General features: G+C 34.1%; 2 protein-coding genes across 2 annotated transcripts in view; one reads left to right on the plus strand and one right to left on the minus strand.

Annotated features, from left to right (window-relative positions):
• Positions 1 to 991: 991 nt before the first annotated feature.
• LOC138321768 (26S proteasome non-ATPase regulatory subunit 5-like) lies at positions 992 to 13,233 on the minus strand. Its single transcript, XM_069265714.1, has 8 exons — positions 12,931 to 13,233; positions 9,120 to 9,264; positions 7,691 to 7,829; positions 6,727 to 6,830; positions 5,592 to 5,844; positions 3,792 to 3,974; positions 3,000 to 3,109; positions 992 to 2,303 (listed from the first exon to the last, which is right to left on the minus strand). The coding sequence occupies exons 1-8, from the start codon at positions 13,101 to 13,103 to the stop codon at positions 1,908 to 1,910; spliced, it is 1,503 nt and encodes a 500-aa protein (XP_069121815.1). The 5' UTR covers positions 13,104 to 13,233; the 3' UTR covers positions 992 to 1,907.
• A 223-nt stretch (positions 13,234 to 13,456) lies between these two features.
• Positions 13,457 to 25,371, plus strand: part of LOC138321769 (coiled-coil domain-containing protein 180-like) — a 59,670-nt gene continuing 47,755 nt past the window's right edge. Inside the window, 17 exon segments of the mRNA XM_069265715.1 lie at positions 13,457 to 13,734; positions 14,232 to 14,431; positions 14,595 to 14,683; positions 15,009 to 15,066; positions 15,217 to 15,268; positions 16,039 to 16,143; positions 16,575 to 16,709; positions 17,127 to 17,222; positions 17,453 to 17,616; positions 17,993 to 18,112; positions 19,297 to 19,376; positions 19,836 to 19,924; positions 20,196 to 20,318; positions 20,667 to 20,840; positions 21,387 to 21,502; positions 22,409 to 22,532; positions 24,949 to 24,975. Of these exon segments, the coding sequence (XP_069121816.1) occupies positions 13,663 to 13,734; positions 14,232 to 14,431; positions 14,595 to 14,683; positions 15,009 to 15,066; positions 15,217 to 15,268; positions 16,039 to 16,143; positions 16,575 to 16,709; positions 17,127 to 17,222; positions 17,453 to 17,616; positions 17,993 to 18,112; positions 19,297 to 19,376; positions 19,836 to 19,924; positions 20,196 to 20,318; positions 20,667 to 20,840; positions 21,387 to 21,502; positions 22,409 to 22,532; positions 24,949 to 24,975 (1,824 nt within the window). The 5' untranslated portion in view covers positions 13,457 to 13,662.

Genomic DNA, 25,371 nt, shown 5'->3' on the forward strand with positions numbered 1-25,371 from the left:
TAAGCAACCCCTTCCCCCTCATGTCCTTATAAGTACTATTCCTCCTTTTGAGGCCCCAATTTCTCTTAAATTGGTTTAAAATTAAATACAAAGAGAAACTATGAAAACTGTAAGGATTTCTATTTTATTTTTTTGTGTAAATTGATGAATGATTAACTCTGTGCAATAATTACATAAAAGATCAGCCTAAATCTGGTTCTTATAAACATTCCTTAAATATTCATTTTTTAACCAGCCTGGGAGCTTATTGTGTTGGATATGGTAAGTTTACTTGAATAAACCTACCGGTAAACCTAATAGTGAAAAGATAGACAAGGCCAAGCAAAATACTTTAAATAAAGCAGGGTTTTTAAGTTATACAAGTTTGTCTAAGCCAAGGTTGGACAGTTCAGTATATGATATTCATTTACACATATATACTTTAAATATTCACAAAAAGGGCATTTTATCTTTTTGCAATTTTAAGGCCTTGGTTTAATTGCAATCCTAGAACAATTAATGTTTATCAATTATGTAAATGATCAACAAGGAAATAATATTCTTCTGTTCAATAGGTTGAAATATGTTTCTTGATACGACTTGGTATTTAAAGCACCCATGAAACGTGCAAAGATATACATGTATTTGCGTAATAATGATATAATTCATTTATATCCAAATCTTTGAACATTGCATGGGACAGGAAAATACATATGTTAAACACACAAAGAAATTATTGATATTGATTTAAATAATAACAAACACCAGATGTCTTATATATTCTTTAAAGATCGTATGTAAGAGGTATGTGGGTTTAGGACTGAGGTTGTGGGGAATTGTTGTATTCTGAAGGACATTCAGTAAAATTTTGAGGTTATAATTACCTTGTTATTCGATCAATACTTCATATTGTCCATTAAAAAATATTACCTGGACAATTTGTTCGTTAATAATGCTTCTTTGCTTGTAGCCCGAGATACTCTGGCCCTGACACCAGACTTAGACATTAGATGTCTGGTTTAGGGCCAGAGCGCAGAAGTACTCGAAAACCTGGAATAAGCCGACACCGTTTAGTATCGGGCCAGGTCATCTCTCGGGCTACTTTGCTTGATATTATTACAATTTCATGCTTCTGGGCATCTACATCATTATATAAAGCTGAAAGAGTTATGTCCCTTGTAATATATTTAGAGGTTTTATCTACATTTATTGCAGGTAAAACCTATATATCTTATTAGTCATATTGGTGTGTCTAGAAGTATTTAAAGCTGAAAACATTTCAAAGTTTCTTAAACCCAAACATGGTAATAACCTATTTAGGTTGCAGTGTATTTTAACCCTTAAATGCCTAAGTTAACATCTGAACTCCTTGAGTAGACAAGTACGATGTACATTGTAGTTAAAATAGGAAAATTTGACATAATCAGTTGTGCAAAAATATTCTACTCATATTATACAAAATGAAAATTTCACCAAAATAACAAGGTATTTTCATCAACAGTGCGACATCATCTGGGAGAACATGAAATGTGGTGATATGATTATGTTGTGCAATCTGATAACATACAGATAATTATTCTTACTTCGTGAAAGGAAGGACCTACCAACATCCTGTTATGGACGACATTTTCATGACCTATCATATTTTCAAATGACAAAACTGCATTCATAATTTTGAAGTGTGGATGTGATAAAAAAATTGCAGTGCTTCCAGGATAATTTTTTTTATTTGGTATACATGTAATTTCATCTCAAAATGTCTCTAACTAACCAAGTGGGAAAACGGATATGAATTTTGATCAGATTGATGGAAGAGTTCTGGTTTACTGCAGTAGTTCATTAATGAATATTTAAACACACTAAAGTATATTAAAACCAGATTACAGTATATCAATTATTATGATCAATGATTGATAACATATTTCAGGCTATTCCCCTTCCATGGCGACCTCCGCCTGGGCTCGTACAAAGTAGGGTCCTTGAACACAATAGGCTTTTAATTTCACATAAAATGGGTTTCCGAAACAGTTGGCAGCAAATGGCGATTCTGCTAGGGTTTTGATCAGTTCATATTTGGCATCTTTGCCTTCCTTGGTTGACTCAGTCAGTCTGTCCATTAAAAACTCTGTTAAACCCGGAAACCTGTTCATACTTTCCTGTGCCCACTGCTGTGTTGCTATGGCAACGAAAACCTGGTAGGCAGCACAGCGGAGGTCTGTGAATGGTTGCTGGGCTATCTCTAGTAATGTTCTTAGGGGCTCACGGCCCAGAAGGTTAAACCATTTCTCTGTAAGAGTCAGTAGTTCTGTTGTTTGGTCTTCAACCTGTGACAGAAAATAAATATACATATTCCTTCTCAGAATATTACAGAGTTAGCTCCCTTGTGGGTGTGTATCCATTCAGACATTATTATTCTGTGGGTGCAATTTATGTCGTTTTCTCGTAAAAATATGACGTTACGCTCGCAAAAACATGATGTCACAATCAATACCTCCCCGCAAGGACAGATAACTATGCAATTTGCAAATACAGAATACTTAAGGAGCATTATAAAACAGATCTATGGAAATCATGTATAATACAGGAATTTTTAGAAAGGGTTTCTGGACTTTATTGCTTGATAAATTCAACTCAAGAAAGAATGGATATAATTGTACATCAGGAGGCATAACTATGTTAAGTCATATAAAATACATATACTCCAGGGCTTCCGATCACTTACGATCTCCACACCTCTGGACTATCTCATAGTGAAATTGAAGGCAGCTCAGCGGAAAACATTTGACCAATCACAGGCTAGCAAATATTTCATTTGAACACTACAGAGAGAGCGACGTCTAACATCAAAGCCACAGAGTCAACCACAGTGTACTGTTATACGGCTCTTTTGATCGTCATCAAATGACTAAATTACCTGTTCTATTCTGTTGCCTCCAGTTTTACTATGAGATAGTCCAGGGGTGTAGAGATCGTAAGTGATCGGAACCCCTAGAGTAAAGAGGATGGATTACCATACGTACCCTCAGAGTAAGTAATCTCTCAGCTGACTGTAAAGCGTTGATCTTCAGCTCTGTCGTGCCACTTTTCAGTAATGCCCCAACATCAGAAATGGAAGAGGACAGTTTACCACCTACAAACACAAAATGAACACACTATTTATAGAGACACTGATAAAGCTTATTGATTACATAATGAAACAAGAAATTAGACATATATACCAATGTCTCTATATATGGGGGTAGGATGGGACACTACATGACATCCCCCTCCCTGTTTCATACAGAGGCTTAATTAATTGAATTAAAGTAAGGCACAATATATTGTAAAATCTTGAGATAAGGTAAATTAATAATAAATTTACGCCAGAATTTGAACATACATGTAGCATAACAAATTGGTGCTTCCAACCATTGTTTTTTCTTTTTTTTTGGGCAATATATTGAAATTCTTAAAAAATTGAGTTGTCATACAGCGGCACACTTAAATTCTGTAAATTGTTTCTTAAATTAATTTTTGAGAAAATACTAATTTTTATATTTCAATTAAATAGAATTTTTTTTTAAAAACCTCATATGAAATAAACATTTATTCAAGATGTTATTTCGTTTTTGTATATTACAGAGTTATCTCCCATGCAAGAAAGTATTGATCGCGACATTATTATTTTCTGAACGAAACTCACATTATTTTACAATACCTCCCTGCAGGGGAAAATATTCTTTATTAAAATATGCAAAGACGGAATACAGCCTAATTAATAGTTTTATAATTATTGCCCAACCAGAGATCACCTGAAGAGATGTAGAACTCACCCCACTTGTTGAGAGCCACTTTTCCCTCTGGAGTGGTACCGATGAAGCCCAATGTCTGTATTGCCATACTGGATAAAGTTGGGTTTCTCGTATTGTCTAATACTGTGTTCATAAATACACTTTTTTCCGAACAAACTTCTTTTGGATGGAACCTAGCCATTCCTCCGAAGAATTTTACAAGACCTGAAAAACAGGAAAATTTCTCATACATCATAGAAAGAGCACTACAGCATAACATGTTAAAACCACAGTCCTTGTCTAATCCGGATTTACTCCCAACAATGTTAGAGGTATAGCACGACGAGACACTTTTGACCATTATGTTGTGTCTAACCTCTAACAATCGAGGCAGGATTCACACGGTGCAGAAATGGGCTCGTCATAAATTCAAAATTTCAAGTTGTGTTTACACTAACCTTTCACATCCTGAAAGAATTATCCAAAATCATGTTAAATCCAAAATACAAAATGTCACTAATGCACATTTAAACTGAATTAAGACATTTCTTTAGTCCCACCACTATTTGTAAGTCTACCCGGTCGCCATTTTTAGTTGGTAGTTACAAATTACGGAATGGTGATGGAAAGTAAAAAATATCATTATCAACAAAATATCTTGCAGTATTTCAACTAAAATGCATTAATTTATTTAAATATTTCCAGAATTAATCAGAACTGATTAAAAATACTTGTTTCCATGCATATACATGTATACAACCTTGGTTACCACTGTTAATATTATCTTTCCACTTGATACTACGTGCTATAAATTGGAAGTGACGAAAATTTGAATAGGATTTAACCTAGATTAACAGTGCTGAACCTGATTGCTATGGGTCAGCTCTAAAATGTGTGATTATTCTGTGGATTTATATTTTGTCATACCTATTCTTATACCAGGATGTGTTCATGGATAACTACTGATTCATGCTTACATGTTTTTTTTTGACATTCTTGTAAGTTTTCACTTCGTAATTAAGCGTCAAACTTACGCCCTTATTCGAGGGCGTAACTTGCAAAGACTCATATAGGGGTCGGGCATTAGATCTCTGTATTGCCCATCAGAAGTTTCTCAATATCGATCGAGATCTAGCATTATTGGATTAATCCGGATTCCTATCTTTTCTGACTTTCTTTATCTAGCATTTTGCTTCTTAATTATAGTAATTAAAACCTGTATAATCCAGAAAGCTGTCTATTTAAGCACAACATGTAAGTTTTAATGCAACACAACACAACAATATGAACATCCAAATTTCAGATGAAAATGAGGCTTATAACTTCCTAGATGGGTTAAACCCTCATAAAGGTAATTTTAATCAGCTACGATCTTGATGTCCAAACACATGCACATTCAAGAGCAATATTCATTTACCTAATGTATCAAGGTTATGACACACAATTTCTTTGGTACTTATATTGTATGTAATAACACATGTGTGAGAAAGTGGAAGAAATAAGAACAAAAATAATAATAATAGTTAGATTAGCAATCAGAAGATATGGAGAAAAATCAATATCTCCTCATTTCGTTTAAGGGACATAAGCTTTGCAGGTTACCTGTATCTTTCTTTTATCATTCTTTTCATTTTGTTTGCAGGTATAAAAGTTCCTGAAAATTAACTTGACTGATAATAAAGTGAAATTTAATCCCCCCCCAGCACAAAAAAAGAAAAGGACTTTTTTTTTCTGAAACTCCATTCCTATTACAATAGGGGACCCCATCTTATCTGAGGAGGACCCCATTATGGAACAACCTGGGCAAAACTTGCCCTGCAAATAAAAGCATCTATACTCTACCTGGGAGAAGGAGGCCTGCCATTGGATCTGACTCGACAGACGCCATCATGTTGTCCAGTTTGCTGATGATCCCTTGCTGGTCTAGGAACACCAGGCAGTGTTCAGACATGGCTAGGTCAGATAGCAGTTCTATACAGTTCAGCTGGACCAAGACGTCGTCTTTATGTATCTCGTTCAGTAACTGCTGGAGCATGCCACTCTCGTGTGTGTACTCAAGGGCCACCACAGATATTTGGCATATCTTGACCAGCAGCTGTGAAAAACAAAAAACAAAAGAAATCTGAAACAATCTGTGGGTAAAACTTTGATAAAACTTACTGTCAGAGATATCATATTGAGGGGCTACAGTAAACAACTTTCTTTCGCTGCAATTAAATTTCACGACTTCAATTTCAAAACATGTTCACAGTGATAAACATTTGTGGATTTGAAAATTGACTGAAAATTCCTAGCAGTATAATTAATGTGTTTTCAGTAATGAACAAAAGGGCTTGTAACTGCAATTTTGGGCAAAAATTGGTTTTTCATAATTTTGGTATCTATGAGTATAACACATGAAGATTATTGTCTCATAAATTATTATTCTATCTATGTAATTAAGATATCACGCAAAGATTCTCCACCGCTGACAAATGGTATTTTTTCACTATAAAAAACAGGAGCATTTTTCTTCAGTTACTTACTTTACACCATTACCAGCGTTGAAAAGTTTGAGTTTCTAATTTTACTTCAAGTTAAAAATATGAAAAATAATTAATTGCATCCCGAAAAAATTCTGTGGCACTATATTCTATATGGATTGATGTACTGATTGCGCATGCACCAAAGGAAAATAAATTATTTTTCATTATTTTTTGTGTTAATTAGACATATATATACACGATAACACACCAATTATTGTTCAAATGATGATTATCATTTATGCTCTGTCGTCGGTGGAGCATCTTTAATTATTCTAAAAGGTAGTAAGTACACTGTCTAATTTATTTTTATTATTTTAGTCTTGTTAAATGTTTTTTTCCAGATTATGTGAATTCAGGTCAATTTTATGTGAAAACTTTCAAGTTAACTTAAGAAGAAAAGAGCAAAAATGTAAATTCAGGGTCAGGAATTTGACCTTGAGTTGACCCCTCACCTCGTACACTCTGAAGCGGACCGTCTCGTTTTGGTCCATCACCTGTTGCAGTGTCTGTAGGAGTGTGGTAGTGTACAATGCAGTTAAACCTGTGGCACTTCGACCTACAATAAATCCAATAAGCCTGTACATATACACATGAGAAAAAAGATATAACGAAGTTCAAAGTAATAATGATGACCATCATCCTCAATACTCCATCGGTTACTATCACTGACATTATATCCATCCCTAGACTATCTCATAGTAAAACAGAGTCGACACAGGTAATTTGATCCTTTCATGTACATCAAAAGAATCAGAACTAATAGTACCGGGTGGTTGACTTATGGCTTTGAAGTTGGTCATCCAGGGATCAATCTAGGTTTTGGGGGAAACTACCCTTTTTCAAAATAGGGGAAAAGTTTGGGGAAATATAGGGGAATTTTAATCTTCTTATTTTGGTCAAAAATTATATTCATTTTGGCGAAAAAGTACTGTAAAACAACTAATTTTATTTTTAGATTTAGTATAGCAAAATTTTAAGCTCAATAATGAAAAATTTGAGTTTATCATAAAATATGCAGTAGCTGTATGATAAATATGAAGAAATTTGCAAACAAAAGTCTAAAAAATTAATGAAAAATAAGTCACAGGGGAAATTGTGTTACAAAAACAGTCATTTTTTAGCTTCAAATGGGGAATTTTTAAATCTTTAGGGGAATTTTAAGGCCAGAGGGGAATTCATTCCTTGAGGGGACATTTACCCATAAACGGTAATAAATCAGAGCTAGATTGATCCCTGTCATCCCTCTCTCTGTAATCGTGAGATACTCCAGGGGTGGATATAACTAGTGATAGTAACCCATAGAGTATCAAGGATGGATGAACATATGATGAAGGAAACTACAACAATCCAGAATACAACATTCACATGCATCAAATTATTACTTAATGATAAGAATTTCACCACAAATTTTCATACCTAGACATGAAATGACCTTGTTGGCTTTTAGAGCGACGTCCAGGCTGTCAGAGGTGATAAGTCGGATGGTCTGATGTAAAATATCATCCTGTCTCACCATTTCCTCTAAAGCTTGGGTATCCTCTCCAACTAACAGTAACTAAAAGTAACACATAAACATGATAATATATGGTTGGTTTATACATCAACGACATACAGGAACTCGGTTAATACGAACTCGAAGGAACCGAGATAAAACTTTGAGTTATCCAAGGGTTCGAATTAAGCGAGTTATCAAATAAGTCTACTGACGATCTCTTTACATGGTAATAGATCTACTTGTTCCGTGTTGTAAAACGATGTGAGCAAGAAAAATATCAAAATCGTCAATGGTGGTTGCCAAATTTAACAATAAAACCGAAATAAATCCAAAATATTGATTCGTCAACTGCAGGTACAACAATTTTTTCACGCACAAAGAAACAACAGACATAACCTACGTCACTGAGACACATGTGTTCATAGGAAGTTTTGTAGAAAGTAATTCTGCGCATGTCATAATCAAACAATGGTGGCTGGTGAACGGTGTAAAGCCTACTTTGCTGAGTAAAAAGTTCAAAGCACTAACACCTAAATAATTGTCGCATCTATATATCGTGTACAACTCCAAGTTGTGATTGCATTTGGACCACAGTGCCAGGTGGCTAGAGATGAGTTCCGCTCGAGTGATCACACCATTCATATGACAGTTGCGATCGGCCGAGAGCACCTGTTTTTTTATCATGTCGCCATTTCAGTCGGGGTAGTGTTTATGTAAGTAATGAACATGTACTGCAGCTTTACAATTGATTATCGCTGGTGATTGTTGATACAATATAACTTAGGTTAATGGCTAGACATTAAACAGTTTTCCATGTTTTGTAGTTGTAAGCGGCTTTTGAAATGCCGCTTAACGGCATATTTATGAAAAAAGAAATCGTCACTTTCAGCAATCTCAGTGACCAAAAAAATCTCATTTCGAGTTATACTAACATTTTATGTATGATTTTTGTCATTCGGACCAAAAGTTTATTTTGTATTTTCGAGTTTTCCATTTTCGAATTTTTCCGAGTTTGTTAAACAAAGATAAAGAAGGAATTTGGCTGGGATCGGCAAAGTATTTCGTATTAAGCCGGGTTGTCGAATTATCCGAGTTCGTTTCAAGCAAGTTCCACTGTAAAAGTTTTATTGGTGGAGAAAAGCCAGAGTGACCCAGCAGAAAAAATCACCGATCTCTAGTCAGTATCTGGCAACTGCCCCACATGAGATTAGAACTTGTGATCCAGAGGTGGCAGACTTTTGGTAACGGATGTCAGGACATTTTAAACACTCGCCAACTGTAATCAAAATTGTTTCTAATCAAGTGATTAAAATGATTTTGTCAAATTGAATTTATCAAATTATGCATTACCTGCTGCAGGCAAAGACACTGAACACATTTAGCTTTGTGGGACAGGCCATTCAGCAGTTCTGTGTAGAAGTTACGTAGGACTCCTGAAGGTCCAACAGCTGTCAGCAGACGGGTGAGAATCTCACAACATAACTCCAGTTGTTCTCTGAAATAGACAAATTACTATAAAGGTACGCTTTCGTATTCTGAAACTATCAAACAAGAACAACCAATGATCACAAACATGCTACACAATACAATCACCAAAAAAAAAATAGAAATTATGTCTGTTAGACATTAAGTGCTCGCTAACTACTTCCTAAAACTTTAATTTCGAGCACAATATGCATCTATAAGGCCTCTATTGTGAAATATTTTGCACGTACAAAACTGTAACCACTAATTTATAAATAACCTGCAGATATACATGTACTCACAAGCCTATATGAAATCATCCTCGGCAACAGGTGGACGTCAGCACTATTGCTCATTATCCTTGGGACTATTGCAAGGAGATGGTTTACGTCATTGATGTACAGTGGAACCTCCCAAAACCGAACCTTCTCAAAACCGATCACCTCTAGAAACCGAACATGGATGTCATGTACGGAATGAATTCCTCTTTATTAATAGTATATAAAACTTCCCAAAACCGATCCCTCCCAATTCCGAATACCGGACCGATTTTTAGATCGGAATAGTCAAATGTAACTAAAATACACTTCTGAAAACCGGCCTTACCTGAGCGACACTGTTAGATTGCATTGAGGTCTGATCAACCGACCGTGAAATACACACGTACCTGTACCATAGTTGCCGCATGCCATGTCCTGGGGCATGTATACAGATGTGAAGGCTATAGGTACACGGTAATTATACCCGAGATGGTGGTGCAATTATTTAATCATGCCTATTGTTTAGATATCTAACGAAGGTCTACCATGTGCACGCGGTTTGTTTACTGTAGGAGTTTCGTATTCAAATCACACATTGTTTTTTTATTTACATATGTAGTTGTCGGATAACGTAAATTATCTGTATGAAGAAGCCGAAGCCATGTATTGTTTAAGAAAATGACTATGTCATATAATGACCGGCATCGACTGATCATCGTGTAAGTAATTAGACCATATAATTTGATTCTTGACGTAACCGGAAGCGATCGGTCGTATGTAACATGGTTAGGTTGCAGACGAGAACATTCACGCAACTAACTAAACTACGTTTATAAGCGGTAACAAAGTCAAGTTTGCTGTAATCCATTCCTTTTAAACGTATGATTCTCTCTTTTGTGATAACATTCACATTAACAATCAATATCGGTAGGTTTTAAAGAACACTAGGCATACATGCGATGCACTAGTGTAAAAAATGACTTCCGATCGATTAAATCCGGATCGTGATGATAATCGGTATTCGGTTCACTTCTCCAAACCGAACCCTCTCTAAACCGGCCGAAATTATATGCACCGACCATGATCGGTTTCGGGAGGTTCCACGTCCTTGATGTATTGTAATAAATAATTTCCTTTACTTCATTAGAACTATAAATGTGAAATTACTTTGAACATTGTAAATTGTGTTCTTCGTTACATAGAAGTTTGTTTGTTATCTTATTATATTGATACGGTAGACTTGTTTCGCTGTTCAAAATAGTCATCTGCTACAGCAGTGTCCAGTCTCTGTACACATGGTAACTTACCTGTGTCATGCTTGAATGCCTTCTCTGGGTACATCTTCGCCATTTTTGTTTATTTGGAACAACCGGTTCGACTGTTGGTTAAAGTCATTATTTCAAGTATAAATCCTGACAGACCTGCAGTTTTTCATACAGGCCTGTGAGAGCTTTGTCAAGGCTCGTCTGAAAACAATACAAAATCACCAGGTCCGTCCTTAATTAATAAACGAACAACTAGGTCCAACCAGTCAAACCGCATAATCGAAAACGACCCAGATGTAAAGCTCAAGCACCCCGACTGATATTGTATAATATTTTTTATTCTTTTTCTCTTACACAAGGCTGGGTGATTTTATAAATATTCATTAAAACCATAGTAAATGCTGTCTATAGTCTATGGGGTAAGTAAGCGATAGTGCAACGTACATGTATATCTAGGACCTAGGATAATGTGAAATAAATCAATGTAATCTGCTGAGAAACACTGTAAATGTCTTTGGCCTGTAATCAAAATTATCTGTTTCATCACTTTCTTTTATTGACTACATTTACTGATTTCCATTGTATTGTTCCGGAGGTTTCCAAAGTTAAGTCAGATGCTTAGAATATCATGACCGATGCAAGAGTTTGTATAATACACCGCTTGAGGTTTACACAAAACGAATGTGTTAAGCACTGTTTAATGTCACTGTTGTTAATATACAGAAGAACATCGCTGACAGATATCTCTTATTTTTCGAAAGATTGGTATCACTAAATCACGGCGAAATCTATTAAACAGTATAAGACAGTGACTTCCGATATCACATGCACAGTTGGAACCTGCTCATAACAGATGTACACAGACTCCACATCCGACAAAGAAAACAATAGTGCGAGAGTATGCTTGCACTAAAAATTGACAGAGAGAGTACATTACAACATTTGATAACAGGTAAAACTTAAGATGCCATCTGGATATGATACAGTAGACATATCATGACCAGCAGCTACGTGGATTCAAACAGTTTGCAAACAAAATTTCTTTCATACCCTGATGAAATTAAAAAAAAGTGATTTCAATGCTTAAATTAAAAACGTAAGATGCTTTCCGTAATGTCTGTAATGCTTTCCTATGGGAAAATATAGTTAAGAAATTCCTTATAGTTAAGAATCTCCCCTCTGGGCCCTATGGCAGAACCATCATTTACACTTAAACAGGTGATGGAAAACATGCCTTTTTTGTAAATGAGGGTAAGAGATTGTACCTGGTAGTTATGAACAGCCAGATCAGGGTTCAAACCTAGGGCCTCCATGCCAAAACACTTTTAGTAAAATGGGCTCTGGAGTCAAATTCCATGACAGGTGTAAACAAAACTTTGGTGTGTAATGATTCTGGATTGAATCAATCATCCATAACCAGGTTACTAAAATGGAAGAGTCTTCGGCTAGTGTTTGGTAGGGCTGGATCAATATATCGATATACCAATATGTATCGGTTTTCACCAGTGTATCGAATATCGATACGCAAACATGTTGTATATCGCTGTATCGTTTTACATCTCACCCTACTGTTTTTGTTATAGAAATAGGAAATTCCAAACAAAATTTATTCTAAAACATCATTCAAGTAAGAGCATTTCAATCAATTGGAAGTGTTTAAGGCATCTGTGTCACCTAGATGGATTAGAAATGCCTTTTCATAACTAAGAATACAAATTGACATATATTAATTAACACTGATGATAAACCGATTTTTTCCTGGTTATAAAATGTTTTATCAAAATTGTCTTTTATTGTCACAATATTCAAAACACATTGGTCAACTGAATTTGAAAAAGAGGTCCACTGTATCGTCAATACGTATCGTGTATTGTTTCAGTGTATTGTCAATACGTATCGTATCGTTTTAGACCTTCCAATACCCAGCCCTAGTGTTTGGAGGTCTAGGATTCGAACCCTGGTCAGTGAGTGGTCGTGCATTTTTCCGCTCTTATTACCTGGCATCAGAATATCATTGTTAAAAAAGGTTAACTATTAAAAGCTTATTTGAAATACCAACTTTTCTCTTCCATCTGTGATACTTTATTTAAAGCAAAAATCAAAAGATCTTCCATAAGATAATGTACATTGCAGAACTTTTTGTACTTTCATTTTTGCACATTATGTACCTACCCATTCTCTGTGTTCAAAAGTGTAAACACCTGTTGAAAAGAAACGTTGCCAATGTGGTTTTCTAAAACAGAAGGATGAATAGCAAATAACACGGTCTTTAACTCCTCAAGTTTTTCAACTGGCTCGTCAGACAAGGACAGAGATCCAAGCAATCGTATGATGTCTGAAGCCATCTTCGATCGATTTTCATGTCATGCTTGTAACCCTTAATAATTTCAACGAATCCGTTTAGTAACCACCAGCGTACAATGAAGGGATAAAGGCGTAAATCTTTCACGTTATTTCGGACACTTTTTGGTAATGACACTTTACGGACGATTTCAAAATTATTATGCGGAAAGAAATTTACCATTAAGAGTTCTTTTTTATTCATTTCTTACATAAGAATCAATCTTGATAATAAATTATGATAAAATAATAAATATTTCTATCATAAATGACAAATTTTCATGTGTATGGCAATTGATAAACAACTAGAAAGGCATGTGTATGTTCCGAAACATTTACCAACTCACGTTGCTGTGGTGATTCCCAAGCAATATGGCGTCGATGTTTACATCGGCTTGCAAGTTTTACCACACATATGGATTATTCTTTCTTTAAGTGACATCTTTTACGTACATGGTCAGCGATCGTTGGTGTTAAATAACAAGCCTAACTGGGCCAACCCAGTTTAGGCACATTTACCTCTGAAAATTTATATTCATAAAGTCAATAATTTATCATATAAAAATGGCGGAGACAGCACAACCAGTAAGAGTTGTGCCAAGTGGAAAGGTCTACCGACAAATGTTTGACGCTCAGGTATTTTCCAGTTGTTTTAATCTTGTAGTTAACTGTGTTCGTCTGATCATTCTTATCCGCCCCTTATTGAAGAGGCACTGTGTACTGTACAATATATTATATTCATGTAGTAGCTGACCCTGATTTCTTTTACAATGGATATGATACAAGTACATACTGTAAATAACAGTATCATGCATGGCTCTGAATATACACTCTCTATCGATTTGTAATCCTGGTATTATAGTTGTCGCTCTATGATGTTTATTGTGCATTTTAAGGAAGGTTAATTTAGGTGGCATTAACAGATTAAAGCATAAGCTAGACTACTAAAGTAAGATTTTATATAATCATACAAATTACAAAAAAGCAAATCAAGAAAAGAATTGGGGAGGGAGATAGACATAATAAAAACAAGATAGTTGAAAATTGAATGATATTAGGTACATTTAATCAATTTATCACAATGATTATTTTTGTTTTTTAAATCTAAATAATTTTTGATAAATTTTTTATAGGTCCAACTTACAAGGACCTTGTCAAAGATGAAACGAGAAGACACACAAAAGACACTTGACAGACAGAGTACAAATGTAGGAATACCACTTGTGAGACTGAAGAAAGATGAAGTTACACATGGACTTTTGACTGAAAGACAACGGACTTGGGCAGATGGATTTCCAAATGATCCATATGTTGAAAATCCTGTTTTGCATAAGTAAGTCTGGAATATTGATATCCCTTAATTCCCCAATAAGTGAGTATTTTTAAAAGAGAAAGCTTAATTATTTATAATCACTCAATATTAAAGGCTTAGAAGTGTTTATTTTTTATTTTTTTTTTTATTTCATATTCATTTTTTATTTCGTTTTTATTTAAAGACAATACTCTGAGTTTGTTAATGCAACTCTAAGAGAAATGGATGGAACTGCTGCTGAGAAAGAAGTCAGTGGTTTGCCAGAGGATGTTGGTATGTTACTGAAGCATATTTTTTTCAATTCAAGTAATCTCCCCTTCTTGTTGACGTAGAGTTATCTGCCCCTGTCATTGTTTCCAGGGTTTAATCAAGAATTATCTGCCCTTGCTATTGTGCCATTGTTGATTGTTACAAAAAAAGCACCAGTAGGTCTATGACATCTATTACATCACTGCCATTGTTAGGAATGAATGGAACATCAAACAGGTTATTGTTTTATTGAATTATATATTTTGTGATTTCCCCCCAGTTTGTAACATATATATTGTGATTTTTTTGACCAGCACATTATCTGCATGTTGATATGATATTTTTTCAGTACCAGCGAAAAAGGGTTCTGACATTATTGAAAGGATTGCATCAAGTAGGAGACAAAGGTAACACTTATATTCTATGTTTGCTGATAATTGTGATAACATTAAAAAATATTGATATGAAAATGTTTATTTTTGCTAAAGAAATTATCATGAAATGTAGATCTATATTTTCTGGTTTTTTATTGATTATCTATAACTGATTATTTTCAGACATGAAGAAGCTGTTGAAGACATGCACCAGGAATTAAGTGTCATAAATGACGTAAGCTAAAGATACACATGTATATTAAAGATGCTCCACCACTGACAAATGGTATTTTTCTCTATCAAAAACAGGAGGAGACAAATTAGTATTTTTCTTCACTTACAATTTGACAATTTGAGCTTCTAATATTACTTCAAAACAAAAACATTAAAAGTAATTGATTGCATCCTGAAAAAATTCTGTGGCACTATGTCCAATATGCAATGCAGTACTGATTGTGCATGCACTGAAAGCAAAATAAATTATTTTGTATCATTTTCTTTATGTGTTAATTAGACATATATACACAATTAAACACCAATTACTTTTCAAACGATAGATATCTTTTATGCTCTGTCGGCGGTGGAGCATCTATAACATGCTGCAAATCAATAAGGTGTATCTATATACTGTAATTGCAATAAAGAGCTTTTTTATGTCCACAACTTACATTCTTGTTCCTTATAAGCGCCCTCTCTCTTTGTTACAATTTTTTAAGTACCCGGGGGAATAATTATGGCGAATACAATATTTATTTATTTCTCTGAATTAATGTTTTTTGTGAATATTGAAATACTACAGATGCTGAGAGACATTTGCTCACTGAAAACTGGAAATATTTATTTTCAAATACCTAAGTCTATTGTTAATGATAGTATAAAAATAGATTAATTGATTTCTGTTACCCCAAGATTCAAAGTTCATAAGAGCATCAGGATTGATCTATGCTATCCTTGCAACTGATCAAGATTGCTTTATATATCATTCATTGTCTTTTGTTATTTCAGAACCTGGAGCCTCGAATCACAGAATGTAGTGAGATGATGTTGGAGCGATTACATGATAATGATAAAGAAATACAGAGAATCCTTGCTAAGATCAGCACTGATGAGGTGAGAATGTTGTAATCTTTAGGACTGCATTACTGATGGATTTTTATAATATACCAGTTTTCTGTCAGGTCTTAAATGCTCCCTTTGCTTCATTAAGAAATCATTGTTTAACTTGTCCAATAAACAAAATGTCTCTGCGACCAAGATATTTAGCTGATACTGGATTATACTGATTTCAATTGCTATAAATAAAGAAGGTAAATGTCATAAAGACGTAAAAGACAAGGATTCAGATTAGACAACGGTCAGTTTTGACAGGTAATATTGTAAATAAAATAGAAAAAAAAAATTGAATAAAAAAGAGATTATGTTATTTAGAAGCATATTAAGTTAGACTAGGCTAGTAGCAGGTCAGAGGTCAAGGGTACTTTGGGGATACTTTGTGATAATAATCTTTAAATATCTGCAGTTTCTTTTGTTTATGTTAACAGGACATACTGTCCTACAGTCTGGATGGCCTTCATGCCCTCTGGGAGGAAGTTCAAGGTCACTCAAAGGTTAGACAAGAATGGATAGAAGAACTTGACCAGCAGCTGACCAAGGCAGAAGATGACCGTATGGATTTGGTCAGTGTTTATATGAAGTTTTCAAACTGAGATTTGAAATAAAAAAAATGAATTGATCATCGGTTTTTGAATGACACAAGATACAAAATACTTGATACAAAGTCATATGTGTTGACAAATGCTCAGAATGTTAGTTATTGTTACCGTTCCTTACTCTAGTATCATCCTGAATTTACAGGAGTTATGAGTACAGTAAAACCTGTCTTAGTGATCACCTCTGTATAAAGACCACCTGCTTGATAAGACCACTTTTTTGGGTCTCAACTGAGCAATTTCAACACAATTTAACCTTTGTATAATGACTAAATTTCTATGATCATTTTTCTTTACACTGAAAGATATTTCATTACTCTAAAACATACAGTTTGTAATTGTTGAGATTCTAAAAATCAAGTTTAAATTTTTTGTTCATTACAGATAAAAGAAGTGTTTGTAAACTATGCCAAATCCTTGGAGAAAATTGCCCATATGATGCCACCAGATCTCTACAGGTTTCTTGACCAGGAGTCACAGGTAGGTCAAAGGTTAAGCTAGGTCAGAAATGACAGGTCAAAGGTTATAGAACAATAACCCCAAGTTTCATTGTAAATTTTACTCATTTTAAGTTGAATTAGGTATTTAAGCTTAATAACATCAAGCACCTATGAATGGATTTTAGGAAATTTGTGTTGTGTGAATTTTCATATAGCTAAATAATTTCTTTAAAAGAAAAAAAAATATTCGATGGATGTTTGTGTTGCCAGGTTATAAACCAGACGATGCTGAGTAACAGACGAGCCTATTCCGACCTGTTTGTGAGACTGATGTCCACTGATATCGAGAGAGAACAGTCACAACACACAATCTGGAAACGTCGCCTGGAGGACTGGAAAAAACTGAAAACAGACCTGGCCATACAGAACTTCAGGTATAATCTGTAACTTTATGAAACCAAGTTTGCTTACCTGTAATAAACTATAGTCAGAAGTCGAGTCCTTCCATGTTGTATGTACATAAATGTTTAACATAAAAACTATGTCCGTCCTGTTCCACACTGTCCTGTTGCATCACCCTACATCTTGTCCCATCACATTCTGTTTTAGATTTTATTCTAGCCTTTCCATTTATCTTTATTAGTTGTTAATTTATGGAATTATGAAATGTAGTGTCTTAAATGAGGATAATTAAGGTTCCTTGATATTTATTATAAAACGACATTTAATACATATGATCATTATTATGAGTTTATTTTGTTCAACAATTTTAAAAATTTCTGATTGTTTTCTTTTCCCCTCCGAAAACAGGGATTTCATGCAGAGTGAAGAGGTAGTGTCGCCCTCTGGTGTCCAGAAGGTACTCTTGTTCATGCATGCAGAGCAGGAAATCCTGAACAAAAGAAGGACAGATTTAATAGAACAATTGAGGTAATTGGAAACAGAAATAATACAAATATTATATGATGACATTGACTTGATATTTTAATTTGGGTTGACTGCTTGAAATCAGTTTACAAACAAAATTCAAGTTCCTTTGAGCTTATACATCTGTACATTTACAGAATTTAAAAAAAAATTGTTTCAAAGGTTTATTAGATATTTAGTTATGATACAAACATATATATAATCAATATGAAACACTATCAAGTCAGTTTTTAAAGTATGTTTCCTCTATTGTATGTGTCTATATCTATGTGTCACTATAATGAATGTGGTTTATTGTACAGTGAACTACAGCCCCCAATATATCTATGTGTGACTATTATAAATGTGGTTTATTGTACAGTGAACTACAGCCCCCAATATATCTATGTGTGACTATTATAAATGTGGTTTATTGTACAGTGAACTACAGCCCCCAATATATCTATGTGTGACTATTATAAATGTGGTTTATTGTACAGTGAACTACAGCCCCCTAAATATCTATGTGTGACTATTATAAATGTGGTTTATTGTACAGTGAACTACAGCCCCCAATATATCTATGTGTGACTATTATAAATTTGGTTTATTGTACAGTGAACTACAGCCCCCAATATATCTATGTGTGACTATTATAAATGTGGTTTATTGTACAGTGAACTACAGCCCCCAATATATCTATGTGTGACTATTATAAATGTGGTTTATTAAACAGTGAACTACAGCCCCCTATATATCTATGTGTGACTATAATAAATGTGGTTTATTGTACAGTGAACTACAGCCCCCAATATATCTATGTGTGACTATTATAAATGTGGTTTATTGTACAGTGAACTACAGCCCCCAATATATCTATGTGTGACTATTATAAATGTGGTTTATTGTACAGTGAACTACAGCCCCCTATATATCTATGTGTGACTTTAATAAGTGTGGTTTATTAAACAGTGAACTACAGTCCCCTGAATATCTATGTGTGACTTTAATAAGTGTGGTTTATTGTACAGTGAACTACAGCCCCCTAAATATCTATGTGTGACTATAATAAGTGTGGTTTATTGTACAGTGAACTACAGCCCACTAAATATCTATGTGTGACTATAATAAGTGTGGTTTATTGTACAGTGAACTACAGTCCCCTAAATATCTATGTGTGACTATAATAAGTGTGGTTTATTGTACAGTGAACTACAGCCACCAGCTTCCACCAAAACAGCAGTGTACCAGTGGAACAAGAATATTGTTGCTGTCACCACGGAGATAGGTAAAACAGATAAACACATCTGTCTTCAATTTTGTGTGATAAAGTCGGTAATTTTGACATTGTGATCACCAAACTTTATGTCCTATGAAAAAGATTAGCCGTTAATTCTTGCATTCTTATGTAGATATTAAATTTACTTACAACATTACATTAATGGGACTACAATTAAGTTTACAAGACAATCATGTTCAAATATGTTCATGTGAACGAGTTAAAAAGCTTATGCTATATATTTGTCAAATGTTGATACTCAGGACTCCATTTGTATTATGGGATATACGATGAGGATTTTTTTAAAGGTCTTTCATGTGTTTCTGCATATGCTAGTTTAGATTTCAATTTCATCTCAATTGTTTTTTTATTGAAATTTAAGAATTTATCACGTGACAAAAAGACGAATATTGGCCTTTTGTAAATATTGTAATGTAATATGTGAATATTTCTTTGTTCCTATTACAGATTCAGTGAACCAGGTCCATATGGCCAAACTACATGATGAATATGAACGAGTGTGTCAGAAATGTCTGGAGAAAATAGAAATGATCAAGGTATCTATGCAAATATTTACAATGAGCGCTGTATATTCTTAAATGTCTTATATTATTTCATGTTTATGTTCAAATGTAGGACATAAATTTTGAAAACAAAAATTAAAGTGTTGTTATGTAATCTACGGTCTATTCCTCAATTCGTCTGTCTGTCTATCATAATTTATCCAGATCACTGATTCTGGATGCAGTTTTGAAGTTTTCTTACAATGCCACCGTTTGGGTTACATTTATTGCCCCAACACTAATTTTGTGATCCTTACATTTCCAGACGGGTCTATTGGAGGATGGGATTGTGACATCAGCACGAGTTCAACAGGTCATTGATGATGATTTACTTCCCTTGGTTGGAGAGAGACAGCGAGTGTTTGAACAAAATCTTGACACAATGGATGTATGTGAAAATCTGTTGTTCTGATAAATTTTCAAAAGTTACAATATTAACTTATATACCGGTACTTACACTGGTAACTAATTCCTTTTTTTTTAGAGAAAATTTTTAATTGACAGTGTTTTTGATATTTTTTATACAACATTGTAAATTTACCAGTAAAAATACGCGCAATTTTTTTTCTAGATTTAAACACCATATGATGTATGCCATGTGATAAAAAAAAAAAGTTTTCAATGCAAATTATTATAATATAAAATTATCAACATTTTGATATATACCCATGTCCACTTAAAAGTTTTTCTCTAAATTGGACAGTAATATGTGATATATGTCACAATTAAATTTTAGAGAGCACTTGAGCGTCACAACAACATATCCAATGAGAAGCTGAGATCCCTATTTAAATATGCCCAAGGGTCAGCCCATGTTTGGGATGTCCATGAAATTGGGCTCGCTAAGCAGGAGAGGGCATTGCAGGAGAAACTGGAAGTCTGCCGCCATCAGCATGACAACCAGAATCAGGTTAGTTTTTACCCGAAGAACCATTGATTACATTCTTATTGTGTCTGTTGTTTACCTGAAGAACCATTTATAACATTCTTATTGTATCTGCTGTTAGCTCTGGAACATTTATTCATGGATGTAAGTGATCACATGTGTTAAACACGTAAGGCCCAAACAAAATGTCTGTTTAGGGTTACATTAGCCAAAAAAATAGGGTCGGGATGTTTTTTGGCCTAAATAAAAAAATAAAATAAGTCTTATTCACCTTGTAACAGCTTTCTTTCTAAATTTCTAACCTGATGCTGCCACACTTAGAGTATTAAGTTAAGTTACATTATATAAAAAAAGAATACACCAATTTTTTTTATTGATTTTAAGACAAAGACGTAATGAAAGACCTATATGAAAAGATTTTATAAACATTTACTGAACATTATAATAAAAATCAGCCCTATTATCTTGGATTCCTTATTCAATGGCATTAAGGTTGTTAATAGGTTTAGCATTTTCATTATAATGCATGTAGGTGTTTTGTTTAATTAAATCATAATTTTCATCCCACAGGAGAAAGAGGCTAACTTAGACATTATAATGGACCGAATGAGGCAGGATGCTTCCGAGGCTTTACTAAAAGATAGCCTCGGCAAGGCCCTCGACAAGCTGGAGAAAATCAAGGCTGCGTAAGTCATAAATATACTTTAAAGTAAAATTTAATTTCCTGAAAGTGATAATTTCCCCTTTATAAAGTAAGACATGGTTTTTGTCAACTAACAAAGAGTGAAAGCTAAAATGTTTGCTTTAGTAAACTACATAAGAAATGATTTTGTTTGGTATGGATTGTCTCCCCTTGTACTTGCAGTCTATGGATGTCTTTGTATACTCATGTTCAGTACAGATTGCCTCCTTTTCTATTGTTATTTCTTGGATAAAGACTGATAGTCTGCTGCTATCTCTGTATACTTATGTTTAGTTTGCCACAGATTATCTTACTGTATTACTCGTTGTAAGCTTATGTTTTGACCTGGAGTGTCTCCCCTTTTTACCATGATTGTCTCCCCTTGCACTAGTCTTTGTAAACTTATGTTTGTCAAAGATTATCTCCCTTTGTACTAGTCTTTGTAAGCTTATGTTTTGACATGAATTGTCTCCTTGTTTTACCTGGATTGTCTCCCCTTGTACTAGTCTTTTTGAAAGCTTATGTTTTTACCTGGATTGTCCCCCCTTTTGACCTGAATTGTGTCCTCTTGTACTAGCCTTTGTAAACTATGTTTTGCCAGGGTTGTCCCCCCTTTTGACCGGGATTTTTTCCCCTTGAACTAGTCTTTCTAAGCTATGTTTTACCTTAGTTGTCCCCCCTTTTGACCTGGATTGTGTCCTCTTGTACTAGCCTTTGTAAGCTATGTTTTACCTGGATTGTCCCCCCTTTTGACCTGGATTTTTCCCCTTGTACTAGTCTTTGTAAGCTTATGTTTTGACCGGAATTGTCTCTTCCTGAAATATATTAGGAACTACATGATTATTTAGTTATGTCAGGAGCTGATTGTCTTCCATGTGTATGTTTAAAATTGCCTCCCTTCTATTGATAGATATGAAGTATTCCACAAGGATCAGGCTGTAATTGTACAACAGTACCCCAACATGGTGAAAGAGGAGCTCAAAAATTATGATGTTGCCGTCTGTCGCTTCTTCATGGTCGACCGTCATCCTGACGTAAGTACATTTGTACCCAAATATGTAGCACTCAGTTTTAATGTCTGCACTTATAAATATTGTCTTGATGTTTTTCGTATGAATACCAAATCAACTCTAAATATGTTTGTGGGAAGCTAGTGTTCTCTCTTGTATTCACTTTTGCTAGTGGAACCTTTATTCAACTTATTTTACATGTGATTAGATAAGCGTTAATTGAGGCATTGACATCAGATTTTTTTATAACCTCTATTTACAGGGATGTAAACAAAAATATCATAACTGATCAGAAAGTTTCATCATCATATAATGATTTGCAAAAATACTTTATTCTCCATTTGCACAAATATATCATACTTTCACTATGAGAACAAAAATTTAAAAGATGAAAGATTTAATAACAAATGATTTTCAAAATGTTTATAAATATGGATCTAATTCTAAAAAAATTGATATTTTTCACTTGGTTAAAATCCACAGTACAGAATTAATATATAGACAGACAAAATCATCACTTTGTCATAATAGAAGATAGAAAAGGTTTTTCATTTCAGCTTAAAATTCCAGTTGTCATGTATCAATCACCAGTGTTAGGTGGTAGATCTTTCTTTGAAAGAAATACATGATCCTATAAATTCTGTCAGAACAGCAGCCTTTTGATAGTATCGCTCTATTGCCTCTCTCTTACAGCTTGATGAACCTACAATTACTATAACCGTGCTAGTCAAAGAAAAGACGGTATCTTCCGCTACTACTGTGGTCTCGGTACATGTTTATTTGCGACGTCTCACTAATTCCCGGTGTGTTGTCTGTGCTTTTCTAAAATACTGAACATAAGATTACTTGATTCAGATGAAATATGATCCCAGTAGATTATATAATTCCTAGAAGCATTGTGAAATTTTTGGCAATTTTTAAAAAAATTCAGTCCTTAAATTTAGTGAATTCTGGCTGTTTATTATTCAATCCTTGAATTGAATCTAAGCTGTTATGATAATATTCAGTCCTATAGATGGACCCGTGTTACTCATTCAGTTCTTAAAGTTACATGAATTCATGTTATTCCTATTCAATCTTTAGTAAGTTCCTGGCCATCTGCATTTAGTACTATATTAGTAATTAATTTTTAGTTTTCAGGAAGTAAATGATGTTGGGAATAATACAGAAAAAAAGAAGATATGAACTGTGAAATAATAAAAAGTTACATCAATGTATACCCAAAATTAAATTTTGGAAACATTTATCATTTAAATAAGAATAGGATAACATGCTTTCCAGTTCTACTCTATTGCATCTCATAGCTCATGTTGTTAAAATAGAAGCTGTATTTTGATAACGCATATGTAAGCTTATAGTCATATTGGATCCCAATGAAGAGGTAAAATTATCATATATGTGTTGGTGATAGATTAATGTTCTCTAGGTTGTCTACCTGTCGTGTCACTGTCAAGGTGTCAATATATTTTATGTTTTGGGACAGGTATATGTTGAGTCAGTGTGCCTAGAGTAACTGTTCCTAGGTGTGCCTTTTTAGGGGTTAGGGTCAACTCCTATGACTGATATAAAATTTTGATGAAATTAAATGACTGACAGAAACTTAAAAATAAAGTTTTGCTTTGGATTTGTTTGACTAATTTCCTAAAAGCATGATGTTTTTTGAAGATTAGAGACTGATACTAGGAATATTTTACAGATGTAGTCCTAATTTTGTCAAGTTATTAAGCCAGTAATTTGCAAGCCATTACTAAATCAGCAATTTACTATATTAAAGTACAAAGAAAAGGTGCTGTAAATTTGTCATTTAAAAAAAATTCAAATATATACATATATATATTCTTTTTAAATGGGGGGGGGGGGGGGGAAGAGGGTACAATCGTATACATTGTATATCACATACGGTTAAGAAAACAATGTTTAAAGATGCTCCACCGCCGACAGAGCATAAATGATATTCATCATTTGAACAATAATTAGTGCTTAATCTTGTATACATAAGTCTAATTAACACAAAAAATAATATAAAATAATTTATTTTGCCTTTGGGTCATGCGCAATCAGTACTTCATTCCATATAGGATATAGTGCCACGGATTTTTTTCGGGATGCAATTAATTATTTTTTTCATATTTTTAACTTGAAGTAAAATTAGAGGCTCAAACTTTTCAACGGGGTTAATGGTGTAAAGTAAGTAACTTTTGTAACTGAAGAAAAATACTAAATCGTCTGCTGCTGTTTTTGATAGTGAAAAAATACCATTTGTCAGCGGTGGAGCATCTTTAACTAGTGAACAACTTCAAACTGAAAGATAAGGTCATTTATGCTGTTAGTAACAATAATGTGGTGTGGTTTTATGAAGTTGTTTTTGTTTTTTAGCTTTAACAGGATTTCTGTGATGTGAAGAAATTTTAAAACTTTGACATATATATTTTTGATTTAGGCCTTGATGAAAAGATATCTCGCAGAGGTCAGACATATTACCAAACCAAGTTCTTATGTACTGTCTGTGTATAACTAAAGCAAATAGCTCTATCAACTGAAATGTTGGATACCATATTTGACCCAAAAAGAGCCCTGGGAGATAAAAATCTTTTTTAGCTCGCCTATTCGAAGAATAGGGGGAGCTAATGTTGTCACCCCGGCGTCGGCGTCGGCGTCAGCGTTGGCGTCCCATTTCACGTTAAAGTTTTTGAGCAAGTTTCTGTTTCGTCAATTGTTTAAGCTTCATCTTCTTCTGAATAGGCGAGCTTTGCTGTTCTCCAACAGCTTCTTCTTCTTCTTTAATTGCCATTATACTGAAAAAGGCTGTGAATTTGTCTTTTTTATCTCATAAACCAGTTGATTTCACATTACAATGTTAGTA

Source organism: Argopecten irradians, chromosome 4 (assembly GCF_041381155.1).
Source record: "Argopecten irradians isolate NY chromosome 4, Ai_NY, whole genome shotgun sequence".
Classification (NCBI taxonomy): domain Eukaryota; kingdom Metazoa; phylum Mollusca; class Bivalvia; order Pectinida; family Pectinidae; genus Argopecten; species Argopecten irradians.

Coding starts and splice junctions, on each gene's coding strand:
- LOC138321768 (XM_069265714.1), bottom strand. CDS start 13,103: ATGGCTTCAGACATCATACGATTGCTTGGATCTCTGTCCTTGTCTGAC. Junction 5,845..6,726: donor TCCGCTTCAGAGTGTACGAG/GTGAGGGGTCAA, acceptor TGTTTTTCACAG/CTGCTGGTCAAGATATGCCA. Junction 3,975..5,591: donor GGCAGGCCTCCTTCTCCCAG/GTAGAGTATAGA, acceptor CCTGTTTTTCAG/GTCTTGTAAAATTCTTCGGA.